Source organism: Pelmatolapia mariae, linkage group LG18, assembly GCF_036321145.2.
Source record: "Pelmatolapia mariae isolate MD_Pm_ZW linkage group LG18, Pm_UMD_F_2, whole genome shotgun sequence".
Classification (NCBI taxonomy): domain Eukaryota; kingdom Metazoa; phylum Chordata; class Actinopteri; order Cichliformes; family Cichlidae; genus Pelmatolapia; species Pelmatolapia mariae.
Window position 1 is genome coordinate 11228159 of NC_086243.1, and position 9677 is coordinate 11237835.

A 9677-nucleotide genomic window follows, 5' to 3' on the forward strand; every position below is an offset into this window, starting at 1 on the left:
ATTGTTCTATTCTTGGACTTGAGTCACAGTTCAAAATGATCCTTACACTGGGCCTTGGTACAACCCCCTGACTTCAGCCTATAAAACCATCATCAAACTTTGTTCTAACTGGTTTTAAATAGAAGCTTCAATCAGCAGTCAGTCTGGGAGTGTTTTCTTACCCGACCATGAATTGTGTAGCAGAAATCAAGACTCATCAGAACAGGAAATGTTTTTCCAATTTTCTTTTGTGTGTAAATTGTGTGTAGACTCGGTTTTCTGTTCTTGGGTAAAAGGAGTGGCACTTAGTGTTAAGTTCTGCTGGTGTAACCCAACTCTTTCACAGATGTGCCTTGAGGGTTGCTTTACTGCATACCTTGGTTGTAACAAGTGGTTACAGTTGTTACAACCAACCAAACCTGCAAACCTCCTGATTCTAATGGAGCTGTTCTGTATGAAGTACATCAGTTTCCTCTCACAGTTATTTCAGGTTAATTAGTGATTCTAAAATGGTACTCGTAGGTGTGAGTGGTTGTCTGCCTCTCTGTGTTAGCCTTGTGAACATGGACAGTCTGCCCACTGTTTACCCATTTCTCACCCTGTGACAGTCCCCACAGTCCTGAAAGCAGTTAAGAAAATGGACACAGGGACAGCAGAAAATATACAGGAGGAACCAAAAATATTAAGGATGGCTCGTTCTCAGTAATTACTTCATTCCAGCATTTTATTATACCCTTGTTTGTTTCACTCTACATTTTTCCTCCTGGAAAAACAGTTTTTTCCCCTCCACCCTTTTCTGCTTCCTGTCTGCAGCAGAAACTCAAGAAAAAGATTTAAAACGTCCCTTAAGGGCCTGAGTACAAACGCCCCAGAGTCACGGCTCTTTTGTTAATGTTGCCAAGAGACAACTGACAATGTTACATTGACCTCAGCAGTTCCCAAGTAATGGTATGATCACAGTGTACTCTCCAGTGAAGTTAACTGAGTTCACATAATGTGTTTTTAGTCATCCGATGTCTAAAAGTTAATGACTGATAAAGTAAATGTCTTGAGTTCCTCCATATCGTCATGCACGAGATATTTTCTGAAATGTAAATCCTATCAGACCGTTTAGAAGCAGGGGCTAGATTTGGTGCTGTACTGCAGACAAGTAACAATGTGTGTGATTCCTCCAAAGGAAGAACAATAACAGCACTGTTTCTAGGTAGGTCTTGACCAGATTTTTCTGAGAATTATGAGAACACACCTGTCCTTGAGATATCCTCCTCTGGAACTAAACGTGCCCACATGTAGTGTCATGTTTCTGTCTGCCTGTGCTGACACACATTCATTCTTAAACAACAAGTTCTTTCAGATTTCACACTGCTGTCTGTTTAACCCCCTATTCTTATCTGTAAGGTTTTTTTTAACTTATAAACACTCAAAGAATTCAACACTGTACATTCATCTATATATAATTAGATGAGCAAGCAGTCTACAAGACCCTACTGAGGTCCTGCTTGTTTCAATAGACTTAAACACAGTTAATATGGGAACATCTTTAAACTAATCAAAAAAGGAGACTGAGATTTTTTTCAATTTTTTTTAAAAAAGCTGTGTTTGACAAATGGCAAAAAATTAATGTGCACAGAGAGAACGTGTTATCTTCAGTAGGCTATATGTTCAGTACACATGTATAAGACGTGCGACACTGAAACATCTGAATGTAGTTGTACTTTATAGAGTTAAAAATAAAATTGAATTCAAATTGATATCTTCTTTGGGGAGCATTAGACAATGGGTACACTGTGGTCATAAAGGGACAGAGATGAATTAGCAACAATACCCAGGTGGACTGTAGCATTTAAATAATCCTTAGTTGGTAATAAGGGGTCCAAAGTGTTCCAAGAAGATTTCCCCACATTTTCTGTTTACGTTTGTTAGCCACTTGGCTGTGATAGTAAACAGTAGACACTGATGTAGCTTACTGAATCTTTTGGACTGTGTTCAGCACAATATTAATTAGTCATTGTCAGTTGCTGATTTGTCCTATTTGCATACTATGCATACTCTCTCTCTCTTCATATATATATTTGTGTGTGTGTGTATTTATGTTTATCTTGTTAAATTCAGTATGGTTCCAATAACAGTTTTACAGTAAAATATGTTAATATACAATCCTTAATATATTTTATGTGTGGTGGTGGGGTGAAGGGTACCGTGGGTGGGGGCGCCAGAGGGGGTGTTCGCCCAGGGCACCAAACAGGCTAGGACCGCCACTGATGGCTACATTGACTTTCTGGTATGTGATTGACTGATTACACATTTTTGCCCATGAGCAGTTGATTAGAAATGCTTATTCGGGTATCAGGTGAGTGTAAGTTATTATGAAAGGGTTTTTACCTCTCGAACCCACCTAAGGTCGGATCAGAATGAATGTGATCCATGAATCGATCCATTCTCTGCTGCACTTTGCTACCATCTGTCGGCTGCTCTAAGTATCATCTAAACAACCTTTTAACAGGCGAACCAGCTTTAGCTTTACCAACAAAGCATATCCGCTATTTTTTAAAATAATGAACCGTCATAAAGTGGGAACGTTTCAGGCCCAGGCAAGAAGCAAAGGAGCTACTTCAGGATTTAATAAAATACCGACTACACGGTATGTAGAGTCTGTATTCTGTGCACTCTTTAAACGGGGCTAAAATTGTTTTTTGGGAAAGTTTCTGATTTACAACCTACATTAAGGTGCCTGTTAATTCAATTTCTGACTCAGTTTTTCTTTTGTCGAGTGGGTGTTAACGGTGCAAGCATTTAATTCTACCAGCTAACGGTGCATAAAGCTTTGTTGTCAACAAATTGTTGTGAGTCTAGCTGTGCAGCTAAAGCTAATAGCAGGAATGGCTAACCGGTGCTACATTCAGTGTTAAATGTTGCGTTTACGTGCGTTGACGTTTTATGCTTATTTTTGTTTCATTCGATGAACAGAGTACCCCAAGACTTTATAGATGCTATGAAACGCATATCGGGAGGACAACCAGACATGGCTGCTAACACTCAAGCAGCACAGAAAGGTACAGCTAACCTCTGTATGCATGCAAGAACGTCCACAAACGCGTCCTCACAGAGGTGCTTTATCACTCTTCCTTTGTCTTTGCGTCGCAGATAACCACTCTGCTGTTTTTGTTTACCTTTTGCCTGACTTGATTAATTTCTGAGTCTAATACGTGACTTTGAATTATAATGAAAAAGATTTCAGGAACTAGGGCAGTGCAGACGTCACCTCGTGTCTTTTTTTTTAAATAAGTTACACACAGCGGAATCACAAGTTCATTAGTAATCAATTACACCTAGAAAACCCAAAATGTAATGTCCCCATACGAGAACGCAGAGGCTCTGAAAGTTACCACTCACTGGACATTTTATCAGGTACACCTTAAAAGCACTTTTGCCTTCAGAGCTGCGTCAATCCTTCATTGCACAGTTTCAATTAGGAGTTGGAAACATTTCTCAAAGATTTTGCTCCGTGTTGACAATACAGTGTCAAACAGTTGCTTCGGATTTGTCGGCTGCACATCCATGATGTGAATCTCCCGTTCTGCCACATTCCAAGGCTGCTCTGCTGGATGGAGATCTGGTGACTCCGGAGGCTATTTGAGTACAGCGAACTCATTGACTTCATCAGTAATCAGACTAACTAGATTACATATCTGGAGGCGTGTATTCTCTGAACATATACATTGCCTTCATTTTTCATTTTTATACTGCAGCTTCATCCTCAGTTGACAAATGGAAGTCTTCGTTCAAACCAATTGGTGATGAATATGAAGACTCTCAGGACAAAAGCAGCACAGAAAAGTGAGTTGTGTCTCCTGTACCCTCAGTCAAGGCTGGCCCACATTTGAGGCTTCATATTTTCATGTAGTGAATTAAATTGTAGAAATAGTGGCTGTCTGCCCAATGAAAGCCAGAACATTTTGTTTAATGTGTGAACGTTCAGTCATTGTTCCAAAAAAAATGAAAAAATTAATTAATCCCTCTTACCCTCATCTTAGGACTGGGCTTTATGACCCTTACAACCCTTTGTCGTCAGACTCTGAACCTGAGATGCCACCGGACCAAGACCACAAACTCTCCCCACCCACTGAGGATAACAGTGTGGAGCGTCAGTGTTTAACCTCAGCGAGAGACTGTCCTGACGGCCGACACTGGGGCTCCACCTATTCCAAACCAGGAAGCGGACCCCTAGACAGAGGAGAATTTGGCACTGGAACCAGACCTATAGAAATTCCAGGTCTCAGTCCAGGAATTAGAAAGCATGAACAACAGATTTATAGCCCAGAAGCTGAATCACTTAATTGTTCAAGCTTTGGCTCCTTGAGTGAAGTATTGGGCCAGAGAGGTGGCACCCCTGACAGGCGTATTCACAGCTCCTCCACCCAACAGTTTCCTGTGCCTTATGGAGAGAGAACCAATGGGGAGGAGACGATAACAGTACCAGGATATAAGATGGAGGTATAGATTTTGAGAATACAGAATCATTTTTATGCAGTTTGGCTGCTGTGGTTCAACTGAATCCAGTGTGATAACCAATCCTTTCTGTCCTCTTTAGACTATTAGATTATCCCCACCGAGGTCACAGGACTATCAGCATCAGGTGGGCTATATGAAAAAAGGTAATGGTAGCTGGGTTACCTTGTTTGTCTCACTATTTCAAATTAACAGCAAGAAATGGCTGAATGGACTAGATGCTTTAATCACGTCACGTTGTCTGAGTAATTCTCTGTATTATATTGTTCTACAGGACGGGACCAAGACCTACCTTCTACAAAGGTGACAAGGAACACGCGCCAAACTGTGACTTTGGAAAAGTAAGCACTGTTCCTTCTGATGTCAAGTTGACAAAGTGAAATCACATTTCCTCTCACCATGTACTCTAATATAGTTTAGTTAAAATGTTGCAGATCAGTCTGTAACCTTGCTGCTTGTTTGCCAGTGTTAATAATCTGTCAGACGCACTGAGTCCAGCTGAGTTTGCATAATTAGTTTTTGCTGCAGCTGAAGTTTGTAATGCTGGAAGTATTCATAGTGATGTCAGCGTTTTGGCCGCTCCCATGTTGGTTTTATGGAACCAGAAGTAACCATATTTGTACAAGTGCACAGAAGCAAATTCAGTTAGTAAGCTGACGAAACGTTTCTCCCACTGAAAACGCTAATTATACTTTGTAGCTCATCCAGCTGAAGGACCAATAAGCTCAAGTCACATCATCGTGAGGGATCCATCCCTTCACAAATAAAAGCTTCTCTACTCCCTCAGTATTCAGAATTTATTCAAATTTTCATATAAAGCTCATCAAATAGGTCCTCACCCAAAATGTGCTCAAGGTCTAACCACATTTGGCATTGACCTTTTAATTCGCATTATCTTGTGTAATACAGCCAACCAATAACAAAAAGACCTTTCTCTCTTTTTCTGTACTTTACACACATCACAATAACCTGTGACTTGTGAGTCACGGGTTTTTGCAGTAAGCTCGATGAGCTGCGTCATTGAAATTCTGGTTTCGGTACCACGCTGTAAACATGTTCATTTTCTTGCTAAAGCTGGAACTACAGTTTGGCACTTCCACCTTGGCTTCCTCTTTCACCCCTGAAAGTTACCACAAGATGTTAATACGTTAAACCTGATTGACTAAACTCTACAGCTCTTGCATAAACCTGCTTAAACAGCTGTGTTTAACTAAATAAAATGTCAGTCAAAATGTGGGCATGTGTATATCAGCCGTTCCTGATAAAAGTACACACGGTTAGTTTTGTGCAAACTAAAACAGCTGTGCTGGCGCTGTGTTTTGGTACTACAGAGGTTAAACACAGCATCTGCAGAGCCTGCCAGCATCGCTTATGATATGTTGGACTGACTGACTAAAGCCCCGCTAAGTTCTGATGAATATGAGTTGTAACTTAAAAAAAAAAAACTTTCCTTATTACACACTTCTGTTCCTATTTTGTTATGTACATTTCCATCACAGCAGTTTTAATGTCGCCTCTTTTGTATACAGTCAGGAGGCAAGAGACTCTGAGTTACCTCAGGCAGTGCATGCATTGTAAAGACACATATTTAATATAAGCAATATGTAGCAAATCAGTTGAAGAGTGGGACTGAAGCACTACACCGAAATGGTTGTTTCAGATGCTGCTTTGTATCATAATATTTTCCAGGTTTGACCTTTTACCTCCTACTGGGGCAGTCTGGATTAGTTAATGCCCAAATATTTTTAAATTGCCCAAATCATTTTTCTTCTAGAACGCCCATCACTTGTGACCTTTGTGAGGTTGAGCTTGCCAATGGGCAGGAGCTGCAGGATCATTTGGACAGCAAATGTCACTGGGACACCCTGGAGCACATTCAGCAGAATAATAAATACGATGACGTAATGATAGCGTTCCTTCAGGTACAATCACTGACAGAAACTGTGAAACGAATTTCCCAGTCATGTATTCCTGCTTCTGTATCCCAGGTTTGCACTCTGCATGTACTATAGATCCATAGATATATGCCCAACAGATCTTTTCTTTTTTGTTTTTGCAGGAAGTGATGCTGTATAAGAGCCATTATTGTAGCCAAGCGGTAGAGGACAACGCTCTTCAAAGTAAATACATGTTTTGAAATGAAAAGTCATGATGTTCATGACAGACTGAAAAAGAAATACTTTCATCTTACTCACCCCTATCGTGTTGTCAGCTCTACAGGAAAATAACCACATGAGAAAGGTGGAAATGTTTCATTGTGCTGCTTGCAAAGTTTACATATCCACATCTGTTGCTGAAGTGCAGGCTCACATCACCTCTGAGGAACACCTCTCTCGCACGAAGGTAATGCTGCTGTCATACAAGTGCAATAACACAGATGTGTTTTCATTAAATATCCTTTTTGTTTACTGTGATTGTTTGACTTTCCTGAAGGAGTTTGAAGTGCATAGGAGACATGCATGCCTCAGCAAAGCAGAAGCCATGATGAAGGAGCTAAAACCACAGTTTGAACACTTCCTGAAGGTATTTTGCAAGAGATTTCCAAACTATCTAGAGTGTACACAGTGTGCTGGCAGAGCTGCTTAACATTAATCTACCAAGCCAAAAGAAGCAGCTGGGGCTTAGACTTTTAATATTTAAACAGTCATTTTTACAAAGTGGTTATTTTGACCTAATATTTTCTTAAGTTGTCCAATTGTGGACTAAGTGTACTCAAAATTCAATCTTCTAAATGATGCTTCTAAAACAAGTACCTGAAGCTATCCATTGTTTGGACAATAATAGGATTTTGGTAATTTTGCCTCTGTTTAAGATGGCAGTGGATTTTGAGTGAAACTATGAAGATCTGAGGTTTCAGAGGTTTTAACGAAAGTATTGTGTCTGCTTTTTAGGAATTGCAGACATTTTCAAGAGGCTCAAAAGTAACTCGATAATTGATTGACAAGGAGTTTCATGGCCAGTTTTGAGGCCTGCTCCCTGTTTACTCCATGACAAATTAACCAGGTAAAAGATCTGGAGTTGGTTTCAATTGTTGCCTTTTGTAGGTGTTCACTGGAATTCTAAATATGAGGTCCAAAGAGTTATCAGTGTTGGAGACGGAGGGCATCTCTTAGGGTGCAAAACAGAAATAAACCTTTCAGAGAGATAACATAACAAAAGGGAAAAAAGAGAGAGTGGCTAAATCAACAGTCTGTTGCAGGATTCTTTCCTTGGTTTTAAAAAAACCCTCTTCATGTAGTCAAAGCTAGTCAGGCAATGAAGTGAAGAAAGTCAGATATCAAAATTCATCTTGTAAATACAGAGGATTTGCAACAAGGTGCACACCACCGGTTACGGTCAAGAACAGACAGGTTAGAATAAACTTTGCCAGAAAGAGTCTGCACAGTACTGTAGAAGGTTAAATTTGCAGTTTTGTTAATACTTATTTGTAGCTTCCACATCAAAATTTGAAAACCCCTGACTTGAATACAGAAGTAATTTGAAAAACATTAGCTTGCTTCTTTGTCTTTTATTTAGTACAACTGGAAAGAAATCTTTTGACAGATTAAACCAAAATGAACTTAAAGAACAATAATGGGAAGAGAAATATATGGGCAAGGAGAGAAACAGCTCATCCAAAGCAAATATGGTTGTGGTAGTGTTAAGATATGGGGATGTATGGCTGCCTGTAGTTTTTATTGATGAAATACCTACTGATAGAAGTATCAGGACGAACTGTGAAGTGCACACGGCTATACTCTCTGCTCTAATTTAGACAAATGCTGCCAAACTGCTTAGACAGCATTAGACAAAAGCAACCCAAGAGTATTAGTCACCTGATCTCCAAACAACAAAGCATGTTTTTCAGGTAAAACTGACAAGAAACAGGTAAAGACCCACAATTAAGCAGGATCTGAAGGCAGCTGCTGTAAAGGCCTTGTACAGGATCTCAAGAGAGGAAACAAAGTATTTGAGGACGTCCATGGGTTTCTAGACTTCAGGCAGTCATTGAGTGCAAAGGATTTTTATCCATGTATTAAAAACAATCCTTATATTTAGACTTTGTCCAGTTACCTTTGAGGCTCTGTAGATGGAAGTCTGTGTATGAAACTGGTTCTATTCCCTAAACACTTGAGGCATAATTTTTGTTAAACCCAAGCTGAAAGTCTTCACTTTATATTTGGGCCTGGTATTATCACTTTCCTTATGTTTCTATACATTTATCCAGGATCTCTGGGCTACTTGGATCTTAATCAGTTATACAGATGTCATCTACTGCATGATGTATTTTGATATTTTTAAGTAATATGAGACTATTGGGTAGATGCAAATGTTTTTTTTTACTTACCAAATTTAATGAGTTCAAACTTAATACTAAAATGAATTGGCTATTTTTTAAATAAAGATAAAAATCAGTTCTTAATGGGGGACAGTTCATATGCAGAAGATATTCATGATTCATATTAGTTCAAATAAGTAAAATATGTCTTATTAGTGTGTAGGTAAGTGCAGGGGATGTAATCTTCTGTCTTGCAGTGTTAACTTTAATGCACTTTTGTATGAAGTGAGACATCAAAGCTAAATTGAAACGCAACATTGTACATAAAAGTCAGCAACAAACTTTCTTTATGTATCAAGTGAAAAGTAACTGGAGCCATAAATCTTATTAATGCATTTGTTTTCACTCTCCGTACACTATGCTTGATTAGTAGAAGCAAATGATAGCCTGCGGCGCTAGGAGTAATTACTAGTAATTAAAGTGTGTGCACTCAGCATGTCTGGAGCTCTACAGATGTAACTAAACTAATTCTTTTCTTTCAGGGTGGCAGCCCATTTGAATAACAGAACTTACATGATGTTGTCATGAGACTGTTAACACTGAGATGCTGCGGATGAAGAGCAGTCGACTTTAGTCTTCATTACCACACAAAACTGCTGTCCCAGTAATCGTGTCTAATGCTGACAGACATGCTGTTGTGGGCCTGTGAACACAATGCAGCTTTTCTTTGTTTATATACGGATTCCCATTTCTCATCTGCCTTGCGTTGCGCTGACTACAGCTGCTCCCAGACGATCTCCATCTGGGTGCTTGTAGAAGGTTAAACTTGCAGTTTTGTTAACACCAATTCTTTGTACCGTCCACATCAAAATATGCTACATTAAAAAACAAAACAAAACTTGAATGCATAAATAATTTGAAAAATGTCAGA

At 39.4% G+C, this 9677-nt stretch overlaps 1 protein-coding gene across 1 annotated transcript; it reads left to right on the forward strand.

The window, feature by feature from the left end:
- Positions 1 to 2471: 2471 nt before the first annotated feature.
- On the forward strand, positions 2472 to 9655 carry LOC134617087 (uncharacterized). The gene is made up of 11 exons (XM_063462259.1): positions 2472 to 2620; positions 2947 to 3032; positions 3729 to 3816; positions 4014 to 4473; positions 4571 to 4634; positions 4763 to 4829; positions 6263 to 6410; positions 6548 to 6608; positions 6701 to 6831; positions 6922 to 7011; positions 9289 to 9655. The coding sequence occupies exons 1-11, from the start codon at positions 2535 to 2537 to the stop codon at positions 9307 to 9309; spliced, it is 1302 nt and encodes a 433-aa protein (XP_063318329.1). The 5' UTR covers positions 2472 to 2534; the 3' UTR covers positions 9310 to 9655.
- Positions 9656 to 9677: the final 22 nt, after the last annotated feature.